General features: G+C 41.8%; 1 protein-coding gene across 1 annotated transcript; it reads right to left on the bottom strand.

Moving 5' to 3' along the window:
- Positions 1-4,360: 4,360 nt before the first annotated feature.
- phf19 (PHD finger protein 19) lies at positions 4,361-25,802 on the bottom strand. The gene is made up of 14 exons (XM_083783664.1): positions 25,711-25,802; positions 20,559-20,777; positions 19,217-19,298; positions 18,416-18,520; positions 17,016-17,107; positions 16,365-16,513; positions 13,078-13,173; positions 12,190-12,379; positions 10,593-10,660; positions 9,999-10,127; positions 7,998-8,058; positions 7,488-7,564; positions 6,056-6,148; positions 4,361-4,834 (listed from the first exon to the last, which is right to left on the bottom strand). Exons 2-14 carry the CDS (start codon positions 20,775-20,777, stop codon positions 4,486-4,488), a joined length of 1,710 nt encoding a protein of 569 aa, XP_083639790.1. The 5' UTR covers positions 25,711-25,802; the 3' UTR covers positions 4,361-4,485.
- Positions 25,803-26,875: the final 1,073 nt, after the last annotated feature.

Consider the following 26,875-nt stretch of genomic DNA (forward strand, 5'->3'; position numbering starts at 1 on the left):
AGAGAGAGAGAGAGAGAGAGAGAGAGAGAATGTTTTAACAGACCTGCGTTCGTTGGCTCCGCCTGTCTGCACTTGCTTGTACTTGTTTCCTTCGACACCAAACCTCGCCCAGAAGTATAGCCGTAGCCGATCTAGAAGTTGTTGGGGGGGAGGGGGAGGTGACTAGTGGTTTGGTTTGTAGGCTATACATTTTGCCAGGTGTAAACCTGGGTTTATAATCACTCATATTTCTTAATTGTCCATGACATGTAGGCCTATACCTTACTTCCTAGTACACATTGCTGCCGGGTGGAAACTTTGTCCAAAACTGTTGCTTTTCAGGATTCAAATAAAAAAATGCACAACACTTCGCGCCACGCATTGAGTTTCTTTGGATCTTCTACTTTCGATGCTTTCATCGTACAGCATTAATTTACGAAAAAAAACACAAAGATAGAATGTGGACATACCTAGAAAAAGACACGTTCATGTTCGCATGTCTTTCTTAACCAACCTGATGACCCGATGACACGAATCTCTTCTCAAATCCTATCCTATAGAAAACCTATATTTCTATATCAGTGGTGCTCAAACTTTTTCATGTCAAGAACCACTAGAATTATATGAATTTGTTTGCCGACCACCAAAATATTTTTTCCAGGGACCTCCCAGAAGCAAAGAGTTGAGTTAAACACATTCACTGGGAAATAATACATCATCAAAGATTTGCACACATTTTCAGTATTTTTCAAAAATAGCATGTATATAAGCTTCTATTTTTCGATAGTTTAAAAATAATGGTTACAGTGGTTAAAAGCTAAGATGACACAGATGCATTCCAGGTCGTAATGGGTAGGACGGCTTTTGCAACCTATCTTCACATAACTGATTCTCACACTCATCATAATAATGGTGACATCTTTGGTCTACTCACTCCGTGTCTCAGATGAGGGCTGTGGACAGTTCAGAAACCCGCCTACCAGTGACATCATCGATGCAGGGGTATCCAAGCTATTAGAAATATCAGGCTTTACATTCCAGGAAAGTTATCCCACTATAATGGAAGCCATTGTCCTCGCATTCATAAAATAAATGCACATTTTGACCAAAGTTTGACCCGCCTAAACTGATGTGTACACACACCCGCTCACGCACGCACACACTGCGCGCGCGCACATACGCACGCACGCACACACACACACACACACACACACACACACACACACACACACACACACACACACACACACACACACACACACACACACACACACACACACACACACACACACACACACACACACACACACACACACACACACACACACACACACACACACACACACACACACACACACACACACACACACACACACACACACACACACACAGAGTAAACAAAATCATCCCTCACACTTCGGTCATCAGTTTGGTTATTTATATGAAACTCAATACTTGCATAGGTTGTTTTTTTTTGTCAATAGTGCAACAATACAGCAAATGGAAAATTCTCTTGGAAAGTAAAATAAAAACTAAAACACTGTCAGTTTGAGCATAGCTGAAAGATGTTTGGTAAAACACAGAATTAACAATGCGATATACTATTTCAACAACATACAATCACCAACACGTCCTACAAACACATTCAACTATTATCACATTAACATTTTTACATCCAACCGACACTCTCAATTTCAATACTTTTCATCTCAGAGGAAAATATTGTACTTTTTACACCACTACTTTTTAACCACTTTCTGTGGTTTTGGATATTGTACTATTGTGATTTGGCAAAGTGTTCTATAAAGATATGAATACCGGATCAGGAAAAATCAGTATTGGCGGATACTCAAAATCAAATGATCGGAATCGGATCGGGAGCGAAGAAAACGTGAACGGGACATCCCTAATTGATACTTTTACTTAAGTAAAACATTAACATTTGCATACTTTTCCCCCCACCAGTTGACATCAGGATTCAGGAGTAGTAGGAAATGATTGGCTCAGGAATGAGAAACAAACAAAAAAAAAGTCATCCATTTTTGTTTTGTTTTGGGGGGTGGGGGGGGGGGGGGGTGACGTACCCCTTTAACCACGTACCAAGTGAAGCAAGGCACTTTGACACGGCTGCAGCGAGAGGATTGGAACCTGCAACCTTTGTGTTATGGGACTGTCACCCTTAAATCATCCCAAAGAAAAAAAGAAAAGAAAAGAAAGTGACAAGAAAATGAAAATAATAATAATAAGAGAAAAAATAATAAAGAGCAAATAAATCTATAAATTAAATAACTATATCTATCGTGGATCTTCTGCTATATCCATACAATTGACATAGTACTATAATAGAAGGCGATCAATATTCTACATAGCACATAACAGATAGTGTTATATAGTAATATACAGTATATACTATTTAGTATTATATAGTGTATCTATTCAAGCACTTGATATGTAATATAGTACACCTAATTAAATTTATACTATACCGTTTAGAGTGCTTTAATAGTTGTTATTTTTACTATATATAGAAGTGCATTAAAACATTAACTGTATAGAAGATACATGGGGCGATGACACTATAAGTACTAATAGTACAGTGGTTCCCAAACTGAGGGTCGGGACCCAAGGGGGAGTCTATTGTGAAAATAGCCGATCTACAAGCTCACAGCGCTTCGCGGTGAGCTTGTAGATCGGCTATTGTTGTGCTCTGCTTTTTCGCCAGCATTCATCGGCGTGACCGAGTCAAGCGAAATGTGACGCCTCTACTCCTGCAATTCCGAGTGCTTAATTGTCGGGGGTTGGTGAAATATTGAATATGATTATTTTGGGGGGTGGGGGTGCCCAGGTGAAATATGACCACACAGCCTGTACAGTTTGGGAACCCTTGCTAATAGTAGATGCAATACTTTTGGGTTAAGGAATTAAGAGCAGAGAGGGAGATACGCCGTATCGTATACGGCGGCTGACCCATAAGCGCAAGCTAAACATGTATCGCCCTAGGGGTTATACAAAAATACTGATTTGGAAATGGATTTCAGCCTACTACTAAATGTACTACCTGTGTGTGTGTGTGTGTATGTGTGTGTGTGTGTGCACATGCGTGCGTGTGTGTTCTTTGGCTGCATCTATTTTCTCTACCTCATCACTATCTATGTCTGCCTTTCCATCTGTTTGATTGTCCGTTGTCCGTAATTCAAGGTAGCTTACAACCTTTTTAGCCACATTTACTGTAAGCTGGTCAACAATCAAGTAGACCAATTTACACATTTGTAAGGTGTCCAACGGCTCCACGTAAATTTTAGCCTAGCGTAGCGATGCTAATGTCACTGCATGGATATTAGTCACGTTGCTCTCAGTATTCGATTTCTGTCCACAATGTCCCGTCCCATATTTGCATACTGGGCCCTGGTTGGTTATAGCCTGGTTCCAGACAAATCTGGTTGGCTCGTCACTTCGGCCGTGAAGTCCTCCCACAATTGGGAGGGGCCAGACTTAATCTGCCTGGGGCAATATGCATTGAGAGGGGCCAGACTTAATCTGCCTCATGGGGCGATATGCATTGAGAGGGGCCAGACTTAATCTGCCTCATGGGGCGATATGCATTGAGAGGGGCCAGACTTAATCTGCCTGGGGCGATATGCATTGAGAGGGGCCAGACTCAATCTGCCTGGGGCGATATGCATTGAGAGGGGCCAGACTTAATCTGCCTGGGGCGATATGCATTGCAAAGGCAGATGAAGGCTGGCTACGCGAGGCTAGTTCAATTTAACAACAATATATAGGTGTTTACTAGCAACAGACCAATTTACCAATACTAGGTAGCGAACGTCAATTTAACAACAAAGAGTAGCTAGTAACTTTTAGACCAACTCACCAATTTTAGGTAGCTATCAACAACGCTTAGACCTATTTATAAATGTATGGTCAACAACTTTTTAAAATATAACAATAAACAGTAAACGTAGACCAGTGGTTATCAAACTTTCTTCTTCTTTTTTCAAGGATCCCCATAACTCTGGGAGTGTACAGATGGGACCGTTCGTTTTGATTCCATGTGTACACTCTCAGAGTTACAGATCCGTAAGGGTCAATTTGGAACAAGGAACGCTGATGGTCCTTTTCCACCTGGGTTGAACCGGTTTGGTTCTTTTTTTCCCCGCCTAATATTGAACCGGTGTTTCCACTGAAAATGAATTGGTTCAGAACCCTAAAAGTTGGTTCGGAACTGGAACTGAAAAAATGGATGCCAGTTCACATGGAAGCACAAGAATCTAGAACGGAACCAGTTCTCGAACCGAAGTTCTTTTGGTGGAAAAGGAGCCTGAGGGTCCCAGAACCCCCGACTTTGAGAACCACTGAATTAGACGTTCTTAGAAAAGACTTCCCTAGTGTCCCTTTACCGTCTAACGTTTAATCTGTCGGTCTGAAGGCCTCTGTCTTCATAAAGACGAGACAAAACGATTGATATGTTTTAGTGAGGACATCCCGTCTCATCCAAGCGTCTTCCTAGTAAGGCGTCGTCCCCTCCCACTCCAGCAGGTACTGGACCGTCCCCTGTGGGGTGACACGCCGCGCCAACACCTGATACCTCTCCCCATTGGTCAGTCTGCCCGCCACGCCAAAGTAGGAGGAGATGGAGGAGTGCAGGTGGGAGGAGTCGGACGACAGGCGGGAGGGGTCAGACAAGAAGTGGGAGGGATCAGAGGGCATGTGGGCGTGGCACGCAGCTTCTTGCTCCTCCAGCAGCATCCCAGCGTGCTCGTCTCCGCCGAGCTCCTCCCCCGCCACGCTCCGATTGGCCCGCTGGCTGTAGCTGTTGCGAGGCAACTTTCGCTTCCGGCTTCCCACCCTCCTCCTGATTGGACGGGGTACAGAGGGCAGGGGTCAAGGTGGACTAAAGGTGCGTTCAGACTAGTGTTGTTTTCGTCGACTAAAACTAAGACGAAAAATGTTCGTCGACTACCTTTTTTCACTGACTAAAACAAAATAAAACAAAATAAAAACTAAATATACTGACAATTTCGTCAACAAATAAAAACTAGACTAAAATGTTAGGAAGGGACTAGTGGAGAAGAGATCCAGTTTTATGCTGGGTTGCATGCTGAAAATAGCAGATTTTATCACAACGTTGTGATAATGTAGATCTGCTATTTTCAGCATGCAACCAAAGTGTACAATGTCATTACAACAACATCAAGGCCTGTCAAAACACATTTTAGTCGACTAAATCAACTGTAGATTTAGTCGACTAAAATCGTATGACATTTAGTCGACTAAAACTAGACTAAACACTAGAACATTCCAGGTGACTAAAATGTGACTAAAACTAAGTGAAAACTATTCAAGAGACAACGACTAAAACTAAAATAGAAATTTGCTGCCAAAAACAACACTGGTTCAGACTTGGATGGTTAGAGCGGCACGGTCACATACAGAGTCAACGCAGAGACGAGAAGTTGCGCGAGCGCCGCGAGCGGGCGCGACGCGACCCGACGCAGCACAATCGGCTGTAAGCGTCAAACGTGGCTCCGTCGATATGGCAAGAGCTTATACGCCATTTTTACAACTGAAGGTTAAAGAGTCTAATATGAAGGAAAACGACGCTGATCTTTTTCTTTTGTCCATAACAGTGAGGCTGACTGACGTTGTCTGGCTGCATGCACGCGTGTATGATTAAACTTTTCATGGTCTATAATATATTGTATATAATTGTTTTAAAATGTTCTAGTATAAAAGAGCAAATTGCGGGCAAAATCGCAATAAAAAAAATAAGTGGACGTAGGAGGGCCCGGACAGAAGTCAACCCACAGAGCCTATAGGCCAGGGATGCCCACAAGGTAGATCGTGATCTACTGTACCAGTAGATCACGCAGACATGTGCAGGTACTGTAGATTGCATGACATAACCCTAAAAATATATCATTTATATCATTGAATTTATCATTCAATATAAAGAATCGCAATATAAATCGAATCAGCACCCGAAGGTATCGAGATCTTATGGAATCGGGAGGTAAGTGAATCGTCCCACCCCTAGTCCCTGCGTGTGTGTGTGTGTGTGTGTGTGTGTGGTTACCTGAAGTCATAGGAGCTGCTGGTGGTAGCTGAGCCCGAGGTGGACGCAGCGTCAGTAGAGTCCAGATCTCCGCTCACCGTCACACTGGAAGAACTGGGAGGAACACGTAGCGGTCACAATTGTTACATAATCGTATGATCGCAATTATTTGAGATAATCACAATTATTTGAGATAACCGCAGTCATTTCCTCATAATCCATATTGAAAGAAGTACAGCGGAAATAGTCACTTTGTGACGTGTTGTGAGCTTGTATAATTTCTTGATATGTTTGTCATTTGTCATATCTGTCCTGTGCACTTTTTTATTACGAAGCCTAAACGTCAATCGGAATTATAATTTCTATTTATAATTTCCAATGCCGGAAAAAAAACACAATTAAATCGCCAATCGCAATTATTTATGTGACAATGAATCGTCAACTGGAGCACAAAGAAATGCAGAGGTTCAAGTCTCGCTGAAGGACATTGAGCTTCTGTTCCGTTTTCCATCTAACATATCGGCCAACGATCTAAAATGCGAATGTGATTTATGCGATCTGAAGCGCGTAGCCAAATATTAAGGCGCCCGCTTCCTACGTCTGACATATGCTGAGCCACCCCGCAGAGACACAGAGAGTGAGTAGACTGTAATGGCGTCATCTTATAATCGGAATGAATGAGGACCAATTCTAAAATGGCCTCTAAAGGTCCACTCTAAAACGCTGCTGTTTTCTGTTTAACCCATTCTGAACGGGAACCCATTTTGGTGTTGGCATCATGTTATGCTTTAGCTATTGAAAAATAGCAGATCTACAAGCTCATAGCGCGCCACAGAGTGGCGCGCTACGAGCTTGTAGGTCTGCTATTTTTGAAAAATCGAAGAACGACTGACATTTTTAGAATCTGATCTCAGGTCTTTGCTTCTGGGGGGGGTGGGGGGTCCCTGGAACAACATATTTTCAGATGGGGGTCGGCGGCCAAATACATATATTTTTGGGGGTCCTTGACATGAAAACGTTTGAGAACGACTGACATAGAAACATGGGTCTTTCAGGATTTAGAAGACATTTTGTAGAATCGTCCGCAGGTCTAAATGGTTTAAGAAGGTGCAATTGAGGCTATATGTTCCATAATGCAGCACCTTTAGTTTAGAAAGGTGCAATTTGAGCATGATAGTGCGAGTGGAGGGCGAGGCGGTGCTAGCGTCCAAGTCCAGTGTATTTACACTACATTGATATGTATGGTTATGCGGTGTACCATCTAAACAAAAGAGTACGAGAATTGTATGAAGATGAGGTTGGAAATGGGAGAATTAAGTGATCTGATTGTTTTTAAATGTGCTTTGTAAATACCGGTGAACGTGATTTGATTTGATTTGTTTAATAGCAGTAGCATGATGGACTTTGACAGGAAGTCTCTGAACCAGAGCGGTGGTTATTTCTCTCCGTTCACCTCTTCAAGCTCTGCAGTTCATCCAGGGTGAAGTCAAAGATGTTGGCCATGTTGGAAGACAAACTGTAACACTCGTTCTATGTAGACGCACGCGCGCGCGCACGCACGCACACACACACACACACACACACACGCACACACACACACACACACACACTGTAGTCAAACAAAATGTAATGACTCAACATGCATGCGTTTATCAGGGTGTCACGGCATCAAAAGGTTGAGAAGCACTGCTACAGTACTGTAGACCACAGATCAGAATGTAAACGAACGTGCAGACTTTTCGGGTAGAAGGTCTAGTTTGTCAACTGTTGGGATATTTATAAGAAAATAATACATTTCTAATTCTAATAGACAATAACACATAACAAATAATAAAAGTGTCCGGTTCTTCCAGAAATAAGGACAATTAATAATACTGCTCCAAAGCCGACATTAACTACCCGGAAATACATTTTTGGTTGTGGTGATGTCAGACTATTGTTTGATCCTAAAATAGAGACTTACATTGGGGATAGCATCTTCTAGAAGCCATTTAGATCTCCTCTTCCTCTTCTCCGCTGGAATACTGAAAGACACACACACACACACACACACACACACACACGCACGCACGCACACTGTATTGCGTGTTTGATATGAAAGAGAATGTTCCACTGTGTGTAGAACAGGCTGTCCCTGCCCCTATGGGTATACAAAGGTACTACACAGGGTGTGTGAGAGAAAGTAGAAAATGGAAGGGAAAAATTATAAATAAATAAACAAACAAACAAAATGGTTTAATGACAAAACGTTGACACACTATGTGTGAACCTGCTGATCAGTGATCTAAAAACTAGTAAACTAAATTAAATCAAAAGCTTAAAGTCAAGCAATATTTATTTGTCGTTATACCGTTTTATTTGGAACATATTGGCATCAAAACTGGACTTTACTGAAATGTTATTTCCACCAAAGAATAAGGTTGCGAATACAAGTGGCCGAAATGAGTTTTCTTCAACGGGTGGCTGGCATCTCCCTTAGAGATAGGGTGAGAAGTTCAGTCACACGAGAGAGACTCGGAGTAGAACCGCTGCTCCTTCGCCTGGAAAGGAGCCAGCTGAGGTGGTTCGGGCATCTGGTTAGGATGCCTCTCGGGCGCCTCCCTATAGGGAGGTCCTCGATGCACGCCCCACTGGGAGGAGACCCCGGGTCAGACCAAGGCGCAGCTGGAGGACACACATCGACTCACTGGCCTTGGAACGTCTCGGAATCCCCCAGGAGGAAGTCGCTGATGTTGCTCTGGAGAGGGAAGTCTGGAGCACTCTGGTGGAGCTGTTGCCCCCGCGACCCGACTACGGATAAGCGGTTGGAGATGGATGGATGGATGGTTATTTCCACCGTGTTAAAATAAATCTGGAAATACTTTTTTTATTTTTTATTTTTTTTAAGATTTGTTTTGGGTTTTTTATGCTTTTGATATGACAGTAGAGTGGTAGACTGACAGGAAATGGGAGAGTAAAGGCCTATTCATAGTCTGGATTGTCGGTGGTGAGGTGACCACCGGAGCTGTAATAACATGGAGCGGTGGTGAGTCAAAACAGAGGGAAGGGCTGGGGAGAGCGGTGGTTTGCTCTTCACCGCGGCTCAGTGACGTCATGTTGTAGTTAAGGTGGTCACCTCAACCACCGATAATTCCATACTATTAATAACGCTTAAGGGCAGTGACCAGCAGCAATGGTCATCGGGATCGGGATTCGAACCCGAAACACGCTGTCAGGCTGTCAGCAGCCTAGGGTGCCCGGACCCTAGGCTATATTAGATCAATATAGCATCACAATAATTTTAACCACTTTAACCATTATTATATACTGTAGCAATACTGTAGCACATTATACAAGCTTGGAGATCTGCTCATTTTGAAAAATCGTGAAAATGTGTGCAAATCTTTGAATATAAATATGTATTTTGAAAGCAAACATTTTAACTCAAATCCTTTCTTCTGGCAAACTTGGAACTTACTATTTTTTGGAGAAGGGGGTCCGCGATGAAATACATATTATTTTGTGGGTCCCTTGACACGAACTGGTTGGAGCACCACTGACATAGCAACATGGGTTTATATAAAATATAGCATCTTGACATGAACAGGTTGGAGCACCACTGACATAGCAACATGGGTTTATATAAAATATAGCATCTTGACATGAACAGGTTGGAGCACCACTGACCTAGCAACATGGGTTTTCATCTTTATCATGGGAAGATAAAAGGGTTCTACATTTTCAGCTAACATGGAAGTGGACGAGGGTTGATCTTTACTGACGGAGAGCATAAAGGAGAGCTACCCAGACCGTGGTGAAGAGCCATCTCAAACTGAATCACTAAAAACCCCGTAAAGACGTTAAAGACGTTTTTTTGGTGCTTTGGGTTTAAAAAAAATACAAATAAAGAACGTTAAAAGACGTTTTTGGCGATGAATAAGTTAATAATGCGTGGTGTTCATGTGGGGTTAGGTTGGTACTGTACCTCTTCCGGCCTCTCCCGTCCTCGTTGGGAGCGCGCTCAGGGAACAGTTTGATGGGAGGGTTGGGGGGAACTCGGTTACGAAGACAAAAAATACATTTCCTCTTCTTGATCTCTTTACCACAGATGAACCTATACACGAACACACAAACACGTATTATAATTTCAACTTCATTTGACAAGTTTGTAGGCGTAAAAGAGTGGGTGGAGTTTTATTTCCACACAGCCTACCCATACATTGCTGTTACACACACACACACACACACACACACACACACACACACACACACACACACACACACACACACACACACGCACACGCACGCACACAATTTAGATTCTAATTTGAAAATGTATTGAAGCAAGCATTCAATTTCGAAAATCTAAATCACAAGCAGGTTCGTGATTAAGGCAGAATTTATTTTCTGTTCATCCACGCATGCATTTGTGTGTGTGTGTGTGTGTGTGTGTGTGTGTGTGTGTGTGTGTGTGTGTGTGTGTGTGTGTGTGTGTGTGTGTGTGTGTGTGTGTGTGTGTGTGTGTGTGCGTTTGTGCGTACGTGCATGTTATTTCTGTTACTGTACATAACTGTCTTACTTGCTCTTGTAGTTGCTCAGAGAGTCCAGTAGGTGGCGACTTCTCTCTGATGGAGGAGTGTTGGACAACTAAACAAAAACACAAATAATAAACCAATATCTACATTTATACATGATTACATGGCGGTTACATTAAAACAATAGATTGTTTGTGTTAACACTGAGGTTTACTTAATAAATCATTAATGAGCAAATGAGCACTCTTATCCAAGGGAGAGGAAAGAAAAACATTGATGGCCCAAAATATTTGAACATATCTTGACACTTTGGTCAAAACAAGTTAAAAGCATAACTTAAAACCTTCACTTGCTTATACCATTCAACAACATTTTAGGACAGAAATTGGCATGTGAATATGAAAACAGCAAATATTAAAGATGGAGTGCCACATTTTTTGTATTTTTCATGTGTCTATGAGGTAACAGTATACTTCATTAGACTACCTGGAGTCGTTTGTATGAGCAATGGTGTATTTATGGTTTCTTCCTGGAGGCTGAACCCGTGACAGTCAAACGGGCCAATGAAATAAACAGTAATATAGTGACATCAGATTATCAGTCCCTCCTCTAACCCCTCCCCCTTAATCATACTCACAAACTACAGCTGTGGGTGCGGCTTCAGTTCAGGTGGATCACCACCCATCAGCCATCACCACCCATCAGCAAAACGAGGCATACTTAATGAACTGGTGGGCGTGTCCACATAAAAACAACATTTTAAGAAATACTGCACACTCTTTTGAAAGAATTACACCTCCTTATATAACAATAAGACCTGATGATCATGTTTTAGGGCGGAAAAAAACACGGCACTCCATCTTTAAGCCAGATTTAGTCCTTGAAGACTACAGTATAATGTAGTCAACTAAAAAGATTAACAATGATAAAAATCTATAACAATTATAATGACTGTTGAATATTGTTAATATTTGGGTGGAAACTGGAAACCTTGTTACTATTCCGGAAAGTAACAAGGTTACATGCATGCACGCACGCACACACACATTTAACCACTTTCAACCTAGTGTCGCTATTGTGTGTGTGTCATTATGACAAGCTGAACGTTTTCTAAGATTTCAATGTGAAAATAGCCAAACAGCTGCTTTACAACATGTCACTATGCGCCGCTCGGTTGTGAGCTTGAAGATCAGATATTTTCACTATACTTTTGCGCAGCACTGTCATATTAGCCTGGTTTCCAGCCAATAGACCCCGCCCACTCAACTGAGCGCACTGGAGCTCTCAGAGTCTGACAATCAGGCTATACTGTCATACGCCAAAGTCTGAAATAGGCCATCCATTTATGAACAAAAACACAGAAAGATGAAATTTGGAGATACAGTACAAGGTTTCTGCCCGATAGCGACGATATCGGCTGTCGAGTGGAAACCTCACTATGTCCAAGAGTGTTACTTTTCAGGGTTCAAATTAAAAAAGAGAAAACGTAGCAGATCTACAAGGTAGCTCACTTAGGTTTGTGTGACGATGTAGTACTGTATGATCACGCAGGGCGTTAATAAAATAAAATAAATACAGACACACAAACAGTTAGAAGATGGAGATAGGAGGTTTCTGTGACATGGACTGTATGATGAATACCTTGCCGAGCTGCAACTGCTCCCAGTGCTCCGAGATGAAAGACAGGATCTCTTCCAGTTCAAAGTATTTCTTCTTGCTGCTGATGCCCAGATTGTAAAGAGCCAGGTGCACCAGGTCCACCCAACGCAGAGGCAGACGCCGGACGTACTCGGTGCCTTTATTGCACACGCAGCACAGGAACAGGTAGAACCTAAAATGCAAGACAAAAGAGCGCCCGAGAGATCATACAAAGAAATATCACCACCAGTTAACGAACAGATTCTCCAAATGTCTTCTAATTCATGACAGTCTTCTGAAAAGCCTATGTTTCTATATCAAACCGTTTCATGTCAAGGACACCAACGATTGTATGTAATTAGCCGTCGACCCCCATCTGAATACAGTTGTTCCAGGAACCCCCCCAGAAGCGAAGATTTTAATTTGAGTTAAAAACGTTTGCTGTGAAAGAATATATATTCAAAGCTTTGCACACGTTATCACGATTTAAAAAAAATAGCAGATCTACAAGCTTGAGAAAAGAAGAGTGTTGATTGATTGTTTTTAATTAATCAAAACAGTTATTTCTTATTTTGTTTGCTCATGAGTAAAATGTTCTCAAACAGAGAGTCAAACTAAATCTTTTTGGCGTTCAACCTTTTCAGGCCGTGACCCCCAAAATAATCATATTTGAACTGGGGAGGAGCTGCATTAGTGTGGACTGGCCTTTAGGCTCTCCAAAATGGGGATTGGAATCGAACCAAAATTATTGGCCATTGGTCGTGGTAGGTAGGGCTCTAGTCCAAAGCAGAGTTGTTGACATGATAGACTCCTCCAGAATAGAGTTGATGCAGTACCTACTACCTGTCTCCAAACATGATAGACTCCTCCAGAATAGAGTTGATGCAGTACCTGTCTCCAAACATGATAGACTCCTGCAGAATCTGAATGCAGGCTTCATGGAACCACTGTTGACATCTGTAACACTGGATCATCTTCAGATACCATCTGCATGTAAGCAAAACATCAAACATGATCAATGTTGCAATGGGAAAGACAAGTAAGACGCGCAAACGCGTGAAGCGAACGCAGCTTGTGTGTGTGTGGTTGTGTGTGCGTGTGCGTGTGCGTGTGCGTGTGCGTGTGTGTGTGTGTGTGTGTGTGTGTGCTACAGCTGCGCCCTGTGTGTGTGTGTGTGTGTGTGTGTGTGTGTGTGTGCTACAGCTGCGCCCTCTGGTGGCGGGCGGGTGGTGTAACAGCGGGACAGACACACACATACACAGACATTCAGCCCTTGCTGTCATAGTAAGTGGCTCACTGCGTTCGCAATAATACATACTGTACTGGGTACACATTGCACATCACAATTTCTGTCAGTTAATTTGCTCTCTCTCCTCCCAAAGCTCTCGGATTAACCGCGCAGGCCTTCCGCTTTTATGTGTGAAATATTAGTTTAGTCATGACATTTTTGTCATGACGCCATGTTCATGACCAAAAACCTGTCATGAAAATGTGGCCTCACTTCCTTCCTGGACTCCAAAGTCACACCTCCTCTCGTGTCACCAGGCTTTCCACCTCAGAGGAGAGCCTGTTCTGTGTTCCAAAATCGCAGTGTGAACCGGTCTGGAGCGGATGGTAATTTACATCATGTTGTAGTCACTGATTTGATCAGGCAGGAAGCCACAAGGCGGAATAAGAAGTAAAGTTCTCAAACTCTGCCCGACCCGACCCAAAAAGTATGCTAATTAGTCGGGCAGAGCCTCGGGCTCAGTGATTTTCCGTGATTTTTTCTTTCTCTTTTTCTAGTTTTTTCTAAGAATGTTATTATAATAAAAATAGCAATTCTGTTAGTTGTGTAATGTGTAGGCTATAGCCTACAAGTATGTATTTATTATGAAGAGGGCTACGTTATCGGCGATTCACTAAATTGTGACAGGAGGAAGACGGAGGAGTGGAGGCGGGGGGCTTCCTTGGATTACTGCGCGCAGCCATGAGCAGAGAGAAGTGAACGGTGGGGTGGTTGTTTATACCACTGGCTGGCCTCTGGTTTGCGCACACCAAATGAGCTTCAGTTCATATGCTAAATGTTTTATAAATCAATCGGATTATCACATGATAGTGTGTGACTGCAACATGACGAAAACCTGGCGCTTCAATGTTGCAGTTGCACTGAGCTATCTCATTAAACCCAGCTGGCTGCAATGAATAACCTAATCATTAGGCCTAATCAACGTCATATAGTCACCAACCGATCCATATAAATGATATAATTCTGTAGTGTATGATGAGTCTGACCACACAATGTTACAGTCCACTGCAAGCTACAGGCTATTTGATTTACAAAATGATTAGTATTATAACCACTGCCCCTCGGTGCGCCTCGTTATACGTGCCCAATTTAAAATAACAGATCTCTAAGCTGTCGAGACACGCCATGTGCGGTGCGTGGATGGTTTGTAAACTTTGTAGGCTATGTTTGTTCTTTTGGACAACGAACGGGGACGATAGGCTACTTGGAGTCTTGGACATAGCTGCTTCACTTCAGACGAAACTAAGGGGAGCTACTCACCACACTGGAAATGGAATCCATTAGAATGATATGGAAATGGAACAATAACAGCTACATAAATCCTTTATTTCGGCGATAAGTCCATTGAACTCCGTTCTCAGTCCCACACACACACACTGAACCACGGCGTGCGCCGCTGCGCTGACCATTAAAGTGGCGTTATTTTTTCTTTTTTTGTCTGGCTTTATCAGGCTTCGGGCCTAACATTATGGTAATTTTTAGGGTCGGGCCGAGCTTCGGGCTGACCCAGTTAGGGACGGGCCAGGCCGGGCCTTAATTTTTGAGAACTTTAATAAGAAGTACCGGTACACATTAAGGCTGTACCCTAGCCCTGTTTTTAGGACTCGAACATTTGGTTAATTGGTTCTAATTAATTAATTTCTCCGAGTGCTTTTAACCAGGCTGCAATTCATAAATAGATCCTCCGGGGCGATGTTGCATAGACGATCAGTGAAATAATGGTTAAGTTCATCAGGGGTTGGTGAGGGTTGCTACTGGGTTGGCCGACCGGGAAGGTGTGCATTTTGAGTGTGGATACAACCGTCTTTACTTTTAATACACTATAATGACAACACGAGATATCCGTCTTGAACATGATCAGAGCGCAGCGCGTAGCGCGTCTCCCCCTCCCTCTCTCTTCTCTCTCTCTCTCCCAACGCGCGCACACACACACACACACACACACACACACACACACACACACACACACAGCGTCTAGTGGCTCTGATGACATGTGCTCCGCTGCTGGGGCCGTGCCACGAGCGGCCGTGTGTGCATCCTCGCAAACAGCGAAAATAGCCGATCTGCGACTGCATGAGGAATAGGCTCGCAGCACTCTCGTCGGGAGGGGGGCAGCACAAATATCCTATGAGTAGGGCAACCAAATGGTCAGCTACTCCCTGATGCAAGCTCATCATTCCATAAAAATGAGCCATGAGTTGAATGAGTTGCTGGCAGCCTGGCAGGCAACGAGAGCGTAGCTTGATCGTTAGTCTCTCTTTCATTAATTTGTTCCACCTGTGTATGTAGGCTACTCTCAGAAGCGCATTGAGTGTGTGTGTGTGTTACTGTGTTTGTCTCTTCTGCCGTCTGCAGGACTTTCAAATTATTGTAAACACAACATGAACATAGTACTCTTATTATGCATATCGCATTCTCGCCGAGATATATTTCTGAGTAAAAAAAAATATATATATAATAATACAAAAATATAATAATAAAAATTAAAAAAACGAATGGTTCAAGGCCATAAATTAAGATTCGAGTGCCAACCTTAACGAGCGAACATTCGAACCCTGAATGTTCGGGGACAGCCTTAGTACACATTCATAGTACTGATTCCGCCTCGTGGTTTCCTGCCAGATGACTACAAATCATTGACTACAACATGACGGAAGTTACCACCCGCTCCCGACTGGATCATAAACCCCAAATGAAATGCTGCCCAGACTACCCTCCTCTCCACAAGGAGGGAAAGTTCACTAAAGCATTATGGCCCTATATGAATTTTGGCCATTTCAAAATAGCCGAAATGTGAGCTTGTAGATCGGCGTGTAGATTCTACATTCTGCATGCAGCATGAGTATTGATGCTTTTACTCAAGTAAAACATGCGAGTAGTTTTTTCTTACTCTCCAGGTCCGCCGCAGTAGCAGTAACATTGCTGCTGATTGGTCTTGTGCTGGGAGTCCCAGTCCAGAGTCTGGGGGTCGTAGGGCAACACCTGCTTCATGGCCAACAGAGACTTAGCCCAAGTACCTTTCTTTAGAGCGCCCCCTTTCTGTTAGGAGACACAGACACACAGACAGAAATACAGATACATATAGTAATGTAGACGTACAAATGTTGCCGCTTGGTTCATTGCATGCGTCTTGTCTGTCCCCTGCATATCTTATCAAATAATTACGCCCAACGCCCAGGACGTAGATTAATCAAAAGACGGAACATTACTCGTTTCATAACATAGCGCACCAGTCTAAAGCCTGGGAGTGCCTGTTGGGCAACATTCAATGTAATTTCTCTTAATCTAAATTATTGATTCCAATTCTAACCAAAGATTGTGTTTTTGACGGCCCATCGCGGTCCCGTCGCTAGTCGCGTTACAAGTAATCATACCTCCTTCGGTTGTCGATCCCCTCGGGGGACTTTTGACTACATTCTATGCTATCTAGAACAAACCAGGATGGCGTTGTGTCACCTTGAAATGGGCTCTGAAGCTGCAAATCGCTGGACTTTAATGGTTCCAAATACCCCTGGGCGATAAGAGTGTTAATAATTAGTACCCTGACAGCCAGAGCGAAGATGCATCTCCGACAGTACCAATGCTCCTCAACGTTGACCTCTACTGGTGGAACATGGCACTGCTGATGGTAACCTGCAACACACACATATCATTATAGTATGAACTCATATGTACAATGTACTGTACAGTACATTATGCATTAGTTAACCCATTAAAACCGGGAAAGTGGGGACACGGTCCTCGGTACAGGCGGTAGCGCCAGCGACGTAGAGTCTGTGGGGGCCACGGGGCCATGGCCCCCATGAAGAATCCTAGGGCCCCTTTCGGCCCCCATGAAGATTTTCGTGGACATTTTACATTTACATTACATATTTTCTGGGAATTCCAAACATTTTGGACCTCTCCGCCGGCAATCTGAGAATCCCATCGTCAAATATTCGGGAAAACAGCGCCTCCCCTGTTGTTCCTCAGGCAACAGTCTGTCTTGAGAGACAACGGCCGTCCAAGAGGTGTTAAAAAGTGCTAATCGGGTTTCTTTTGTAGTTGTTCTTGAGGCGTGACATAATAACACTGATCAAGAATTCACCAAAGAGACCTAACCACAGACTAGTGAGACTACACACTGACTCGAGAAAAGACCCATATCGTCCAAAATAGGCGGGCCTGCGGGGGGGGGGGGGGGGCCCTTGAGGATTGATCAAACTCTTCGGCTCTGGGTAGCGCTGTTGCCTCACAGGTTCAATTCCCGCTGGGGACGCTGTGGGTGTGTTCTCTCCTCCGCATCATCAGTGCCCATACCCTTTCTGTGTGGAGTTTGAATGTTTTCCCCATGTCCCCTGTAGGTACCCTCACAAAAAACATGCAGTAATCCTGGTCAATATACTGCCTCCCCCTGGCCAGTTGGGGCGCCTGAGGGAGGGGAAAGGAACTGGTCGAAATAACTGGTTGTGTTCCCTCCAACCGGGGAACCCCCCCCTTCCTGTCAGGTGAAAAGAAGCGGCTCGGACTCCTCATGCATGGAAGGAAGCATGAGGTCAGCCCATTGCTCTCCTCAGGTTGGCAGAGGGAGTGTGGTGCCCAGGATTACACTAGGCAATTGACACTGGGTGAAAAAAATGGATTACAAAAATCGTGGGATAGACATAAAAATAAAGAAAAAATAAAGTAGCAACTGACCTAGATATGACGACATGTTCTCATGTTTTTGTTCATTAGGCTTGTTTTTCTCACTAGGTTCTGTAATCCTAGTTCACTGAGGGACTACACTCTGTCTCTGTATTTGATGTGTGTGATTGCCTTATAAGTGTCTGCTACATGGCCTAAATTGTTTAAATCGTAAGTCGGATATAAAGATGTGAGAAGTAAGGAAAGGAGTTGAGGGGGTAGGATATACGTACAGTTGTAGTAAGTAAGGAGAGGAGATAGGAGAGTAGGACTAACCGTTGCCACATTTCCCACACATTAGGATGCTGTTACTCTGGTCTTCCTGGTTATGCTCCGCCCCTTGACACACTGAACAGCAAGGCTCCTCCCCCGGAACCCCAGCTGATAGGACGGACAGAGTGATTGGTTAACTGACAACAGAAGTAGTCCAGACCATTATTATATATATATATATATATATATATATATATATATATATATATATATATATATATATAACACAAATCGAGCAGCCTCACTCAAGAGAAGAGTGGGACCTCATCTCGGAGCTACATAGCGGAGGGAGAGGTTTCATACGGGGTTAGTATCTTCGGCTCATTTTACTTTATTTATTTATGTGGACAGGACAGTGCATATATTATGTGAATGGAATGAAAATACACTGGATTTAGCGAAGATGCTGGTTTATGTCATGCGCAATCGCCACACAATACACCAAAAATTCAAAACATAAATAAAAGCAAAGCAGGCAGACAGCGGCATACATTACATTAGGAAACAAGCATAAAAACATACATACAACGTACTACAAAGGTATAAAGTGCAATACAGATTTGTAAAATGATTTGTAAAATATATGAAATATCCGAGACTATTAAGATTTTATGGAAGATGCTTCTTTAAAACACAATATTGCCAGTTTGACCACTTAAAATGCTCTATTCTTAAAATAGCCCATCTACAAGCTCTGAATGGATTGTAGCAACATGCTTCCATATAAGACATGCTGGCTGGATGAAATTGTCTGACTGACACTGACACTGACAAAAAAAAAAAAAAAACAACAGTAGAACTTACCATGTTGGATGTCTTTAAATAAAACCCAATGCTTCGAGTCGTCTTCAAACTTCACGAAGCAGCTCTGTCTGGGAGGGCTCACCTGACCAACCAGAGCACAGAATTATTTAGCACAAACACTTTTCAACACTAACCACCAGACACCTGTGAGACAAATATAAATCATACAATATCGTTAAGTGAGTGCACTGAATGAAAAATACCCACTTTTCAGTCTTTTTAAACATGCAAGAGGTACTAATTTCTATGAACTAGTTACTAAAGCAGCAGATGGTTGATGTTGGACATAAACCTTGTATCTCTATCACTATTGGAATCCATTGGAACACAGGTTCCATTTCCTGGGAGTGGGAAGTAACAATTCTTTGGACATACAAGGTTTCTACCCGACAGTGACGAAATACTGTATGTTTCCATATGGCTCAGTCCTGGTTGATCTGTTAACTAAGTGTTGGTTAAAAGGCATTTCCTTTGTGAATAAGTTAGTTCATTCATTCATTTTATTTAACTAACGACCATGTCGACATTGTATGGAGCACAGATTAATAATTAGTATACAATAAAAAGTATATAGTACAATACCCAGTATACATACAATAGCAAAAAAGTTCAAATAATGAAAAGGCATTCATTATTTGAACAGTGGAAGAGCATTTTTCAGAAAAGCACCCATTCTGTAGATTACTTTCTGTTTTTCAGATCTTAGTAATACAATTAATTTAAACATAGATAGGCGGTTTATTAAATAGATTGGCAGGTATTTTTGCCTAAAGTTCATAATGCTAATATTCTTACATTCCAACATAACATGATACTCATCTCCAACTTTGTTTTCATTACATAGATTGGAAATCCTCCGACTTCTTTCCGGTCCTTTATATGTGCCTGTGACCTTTGGGATGCATGTGTTGTTGTACAGTACTGTAAGTACTGTATATCCTAGCTGTTTAGCCTAAGTAAAGTAAGTACTGTGTATCGTCTCTGTCTGGGTAGAAACCTCATATGATGTAAAACTGTCCAGATTAAAATTCAAAAGCATCAAAAGTAGCAGATGGACACGCTCAAGCTAGCAGATCTGCTACTTTTGTGTGGCGCTGTAGCATGATCAACAAGTAGGACGTTCATTTACAAAAAGAAAAAGGTTAGAATAATGGACTGGAGATGAGAACAATTCTTCCCCGACAGCAACCAAATACGTCATTGCGGTCAGAGGCAGTGCCACAGCTTATACCAGCCCCCGGTTGCCTACGGTGTTGCGTTGCGAGCTTGTAGATCGGCTATTTTGGTTGGTGTGATACTGCAGTATGACGACGTATAGGGCATGAATTTACAAATGAGTTACCCTTTGTATTTTGCCCACGTAGTACAGCCCGTCAGACCAGCGACAGAGCACACTCAGCCCGACACTCAGACTGGACTCTACCCCCTTCTGCAGGGCATGGCCCCTCTGCATCGGCACGACCACCACGCCACACTGATTGGCTATTGGTTCCAGTGGGTGTGGCTCCAGCAGCGAGCATGGCTCCAGGCTGCAGTAGTCTCTACTGGCTGATTCCAACATCTGAAAGACAGACAGAAAGACTTCATGGGGTGTTTCAATGTGTCCGACAGTCTGATTGGCGTAGAACAAATTAATTTGTTTACAACACCCGTTTGGTCCCCAACATGGCAGGTGTAGGACTACATTTGAAACTCATGAATAGAAAATAAGGGATTTGTTCTGTGAACTACTCCTTTACTTTATGATGGCAGACAGCTTACCACCAGCCTCGACAGGAAAGGTGACGTAAAATCAGTTTGGATTGTCTCTCATGGCATCTTATTTAAACTGAATTTACTAAAGTCTTACTGAACAGATTACGTTTTGAGTATAACTTCCTGTTGCATGTAAAGATAAAGATTAAGCACGTCACTCAGAGCAATGTGCGCCTCTTCTCTAAACAAGTTCCAAGATCCACGGAGGGGTGCCCTCAGCGCAGCCATTACTGAGGTGTACCATTAAGCACAGCTTTAGCTCAGCACTGATTAGCTACACCTGGCCACGGCACTGATCCATGGATTTGTCTATATATCTAAAGAATTAATTACATTACAAGATTATTAAACTGAGGCTATTAGAACGAGATAATCATAATTGTTTGGGCACACACACACACACACACACACACACAATTAATGTGTGTTTGTGTGCATGGTACGCAACTTATAAATATTGTGACAGCGTACTTTGATTGACCAACATGAAAACAAATACATTACACTACATACTGTAGTTTAGTACATTATGAATATCATTACAAATATTAAGGACCAAAAATGCACATGTGAGCCAATGCATGGAAAGAGGTGGCAAAGTAAGGGTGTCATCTTTGAAAAATCACTGTGTTTTGTTTTATTTTATTTTAAGCTTACTACAAGATTGACAAGTTGTGTCACTGTGTCCCGAGATGCTCACACTTGCTTTCACTTACTTTCACAAGTAAAATGGTCAAATGGTCAGACAGACCATTTGACGTCAGATGGATAACTCTCAATACACTTTAGGCCACAAAGAAGAAGAAGAAGGCAGGGTGGTAATGGAATACAGATGGAAGGATGGACAGACAAAAAACAAACTTTGTGAATGTGAAAGGAGCTGATGGATAGGTGGAGATTGGGGCACTTTGATGTAAAATTGGCTGTTTCGTCCAAAATGTTAAAGAATAAAATATTAGAAAAATGGTCTTAAGTAAAGTAAAGTATACATGATTAGAGCATGCTTAAACTTTCGACAATTAAGGTTTAATATTTTTTTTTTTAATTACAAATTGATACAAAACCTATACTGTATATCCAGTAATTTTGGGGCATAAACGAGAAGTTGAAAGATAAAACTAAGTCTGATAAAGTGATAATGATGTACCGCGCATGTTCACATCATACATACCATACTTTACATTAAGACGATATTACGTATTTAATTCTTTAACATTTTAGACAAAATAGGCAATTTTACATGGTGGTGCCCAGATGTCCTAGGACCTAGGTGTCCACTTATCCTGCATCCGAGCAGATGCGTAAAAAACTCCATGGTCACTGAACTAAATACTGGACCCAATCATCACAAGGCACACAATATTTACAAGATATTCATAGTAAAATGGCTTCTTTTAGCGAGACAAATCAGGAGAAAATCTACTTTGTTAATGACATTTCTTTATCCCAGCAACAAACTGAGTCCGGAAGCCTCTCTCTGTCCATCTGCAATTTGACGGACAACACATATGGCTCTGGCCCCATATTTAAGATAACAATATGTTAATATGTGAATATTATAACGTGAAATGAATGGACATATTTAAAACGATTAGAAACGATCCTTATGTGCCCAAATTAGAGCTGGCATACTACTTGGTCTGCATATTGAGACAGGCAGATATGTAGGCACGGTTGAGGAGAATAGATTATGTAGTCTGTGTGATCTGAAGGAATTTGAAAATGAAATGCATTTTGTTTTTTTATTGTCCATCTACTATCTACTATTAGGGAGAGACTTTTTAATAAGATAGATCCAAATCATGAATTTATATTGTTGGAGGACTAAAAAGTACACCTAAATGTCAGTTGTTTTCAATGTACTTGAAAAATTACTTTATTTAAAAATGAAATAAAATGTGTGTTCCAATGCTTAATCATTTTATTTTCCAGAACTGTCTTAGACTGGTTGATGGGGGCTGATTTTGGAATCACATGATTTTGCCATCTGATTTCTCCATCAGTTAATTCACAACACATTTGAAAATTAAATGCTTTTCTATATAAAGACAAGTTTGTCTCAATGCTTCTACATGACTACATGACATGTATGTCAGTGTTGTTGGCTTCTTCTATCGGGCGGTTGGCAAACCTAAACGGAAACAGTGTTGTTATCAGGGGGGGGGGGGGGGGTGGAGGTCAGGGAGAAGCAAACCACGCCTACTATATTAAGGAGACCATTTGTAGGCTTTGTGTACCATTTCGCCTCTAGTGGCTCCAATGAAGTTGGCCCATCATCTTCATACATAAACCATCTTTGTATGAAGTGTGTCAGAGGCCAGCAGAGGCTGTCACACACAGTGTTGACACGTTTGCCATGTTCGTTTATAATAGAGGGTATGCACGTGACATTATCATCATACCCGGAAGTTATGCGGGAATGCCTACTGAGAGTCAAAAAACTACTTTCTGGCCTTGACAGCCCATACATCCAAACAGAGCATTAAACGACATTAAAAAAAATGTTAAACTCACTTTACCAGTACCACTCACTCTGCCACTCGATCTGCCATTCACTTTATGCATGCACATATATACAGGGACTTTGGGCTTGTTTTTCTGTAAAGTTGCTGGAACAAAATTGGTGGTTGCGGGTTGCCTTTTTGGGGGCTTGTTTCTAAAATATAACAGATCTGTGAGCTTGTGAGCATACCTAGATCGGCTATTTTGAAATTGCTGTGATGCATGTATTATTTTTAAAGGAGGAATACAGAAACCAGAGTACTTCAACCACTGCCAGTGCCAGTGACTCAAATCATTAAAAAAAGAAAAAGAGAGATGTATGCTACTGTGCAGTGTGCAGGAGAGAGAGAGGGAGAGAGAGAGAGAGAGAGAGAGAGAGAGAGAGAGAAAGAGATAGACCACAGAGGTAGAGAGTAGACGACATTTACTTGAGTACTGTACTTAAAGCGACACTTCACCCCTTTTGCAACCAGATCTTATTTTAATGATGTTTGGGATACCATAAACACTTTCCTGGGGTTTTTATGTGGGTCACTCCAATATGGCGGAGACGCTTTGTCAATGTATCGCCTCAAACACGCACGGAAACATGCACAGTCGCACACACGTGCATAGTATTCATGCATGCATGCGCACACATGTACCCTGACATTCTGAATGAATATGTTACTAATTTCTGCTTTGATCCATTTATAAATATGATAAATAAATTGGTACTGTAGATCAATATATGAGAGTAGAATAGGATAAAAACAAGTTTTTGTTTTGTACAGCATGCCTTTTTAATGTTTTTTTTTTTTAAGTTACCAGAAGTTACATCATCACTCCAATATGGCAGAGGCACTGGTTGTTACTATGGGACTTAATGGGAGTTTCGCCTCTTTATATAGAATCTCTTTGACAACATGTAGTCCAGGAAGTAAGTGAGCCCAGTGACCATGACATCATGGACACTTTGAAATACTCAAATATCTAAAAACACATATTATTACACAGATAAAAACCCCAGGAAAGTTTTTCTTGTCTCCCAAAAATCATTAAAATAAGATCTGGTTGCAAAAGGGGTCCAAAAGTGTCCCTTTTTAAGTACATTATTTGAGTGTCTGTAATATACTAGAGAATTTGGATTATCGTTGGATACATTTCTAGTAAAGGAAAACATACAGTATGAAAACCACTTATTTAAAAAATAGTCAAAATAATAATAATAAAAGGCGATAGTCCATTTTTTTATATTTTCTTGAAAAAATAGCCTACATTGATATCAAAAACTAAATTTAAACTTTTGAATAATTAAGTATTTAAAAAAAGTTGGGGGGGCGGGGGGACTCCTGTTATGTATAGGCTACTGCTACTCTAACTCAAGTAGGCCTACAAATTTCACAGCAACTTTCACTTGTAGTGGAGTAATATTTGTCCAGGAGGAGTACTGAATATTTGACTCAACTACTGTGGTTCATTAGGCACTAGTAGTAGTCAAATTACACATTAAAAATACAAAGGTAAAACAATAGTACACTAGTAAAAAATAACACACGAAACTTAAGAAGTTGACGGATTCTAGTCTTGACTGTCATGGGATGGGATTTTGACAGATCTTGGCGCGTGCGCAGTGCAACAGTCAGCGAGCACTGCAGTAGCCTACTTCGAAACAAAAGCAACCTTAAAACATTTGCACCCAATGCATCATGCATTGCCGATATATTATTTAACTATGTGCATTACACACACATTTGTACATGTCATGTTCATGCGTGCATGTACATTAACGTGACATTATCATACTACATTAACGTGAAACATTTGCGTGCGTGACAAACACACATACACATACATTAGCAGTAAACACAGACGAAACATTATAAAGTGTTCAAACAACAAACATGAACTTTGTGTTCAAAGTTGCGTTCATTTTCGGCGATAAAGTCACAGGATAATTGGACTGACGTTCATGAAACGCCATCTATTTAGGCTATACTAATTGTCTGCAGCTGTTTGGATGAGAAGAAACGGTTGCAAATCTACTTTTACTGTTATACTGCATCACATAACAGTCAGCCCGAACAAACGTTGTTGTTTGAATTGTACTTTTAGACCTATTTTCACACATATAGCAGCGTTCCACTGTTAATACTGTATGTTCTCGTCCCGATATCAGAAATATTATTAATTTATATAAAATATTATTAACACGCAATAAGTGCCGAGTTGAACGGTAAAAAAGACGCTTCTCTTACCTTGTGTCTTCTACGGGGACAGTAAAGGTTTACAACAACGAACTATGTTGAATGTACAGTAAAAAAGGTTTACACAGCAATGTCTGTGGATGGGTGAAAGCAGCGGTTCAACTTCAAACTTGAGCCGTCGCCATTTTTACATGTTTCCCGCGAATCAGAATGTGCGTGTGTTGAGCGCGTCATCATTTACATAAGAGCTCTGCTCCTCCATGTAAAAGCAGCTTCTTCTTCATCATCATCATCATCATCACATTCAGCAGTGCAGTGTTGCCACATTGTGAGAGAAATAAGCAACAAGTAGAAATAAGCAAAAAGTACATTTATTTAAGTACTAGCTGGTATTTGTACTTTACTTGAGAATTTCCATTTTCCAGTAGGCCTACTTTTACTTATATAGCTACATCTCAGAGGCAAATATTATACTTTTACTCCACTACATTTATTTGAAGAATTTAGTTACTATTACTATAGGCCTATAGTATAGGTCTATAGTTACTTTGTAGATTTTGATTATAAATTATTACCAAACATAGACCAGTTACAGTAACCATTTCAGCGCTACATTTTGGCCATTTGAAAATAGCCGATCTACAAGCTCACAATGTGAGCTTGTAAATCATCTGACTGCATGTAGATGTTTTGAACATTTGTGAGCTTGTAGATCTGCTATCTTCAAAATATTTTTATACATTAGAAAACTTGAAATGAGACATTCTGCATAATGAGTAGGTCTACTTTGACTTTTCGTACATACTTTTACTCAATTACGTTTTGAATTCCGGACTTTTACTATAACAGAGTATTTCTATATTGCAGTATTGATAATGAAAAATGTTAGTAGCCTACTTTTTCCACCACTGCAAATGCCGGGGGGAACCATGCAGGGCACCAAGCCACCAACCTGCACATCGGGAGCAATTAGGAGTTCAGTGTCTTCGACACTAGCTCTGGGGGAGCCCGGGTTCGAACTGAGAACCTTGCTTTTTCCATCCAGTCACTCTACCCCTGAGCCACTGCTGCCCCTGGGCAATTGGCATAACTGGGCACCTCGGACGAGTATAGGCACTATAGGCCTGCAGTGCAGCAGTGGCACTTGAAGTCGAAGGCCCAATCAATCCCAATCGGCTCCCTTGCTGACTCAATGAGCCCTCACTGACTTCACCTC

Source organism: Protomyctophum parallelum (assembly GCF_964188405.1).
Source record: "Protomyctophum parallelum genome assembly, chromosome: 15".
Taxonomy (NCBI): Eukaryota; Metazoa; Chordata; class Actinopteri; order Myctophiformes; family Myctophidae; genus Protomyctophum; species Protomyctophum parallelum.

Bases quoted from the DNA above. Each gene is read 5' to 3' on its own strand.
- phf19 (XM_083783664.1), bottom strand. From the start codon at position 20,777: ATGTTGGAATCAGCCAGTAGAGACTACTGCAGCCTGGAGCCATGCTCG. The intron at 12,380-13,077 runs GTACTGCATCAA...CTTGCATTTTAG, and splicing joins TCTATCATGTTTGGAGACAG to GTTCTACCTGTTCCTGTGCT. The intron at 6,149-7,487 runs GTGAACGGAGAG...TGTTCCTCCCAG, and splicing joins GAACTGCAGAGCTTGAAGAG to TTCTTCCAGTGTGACGGTGA.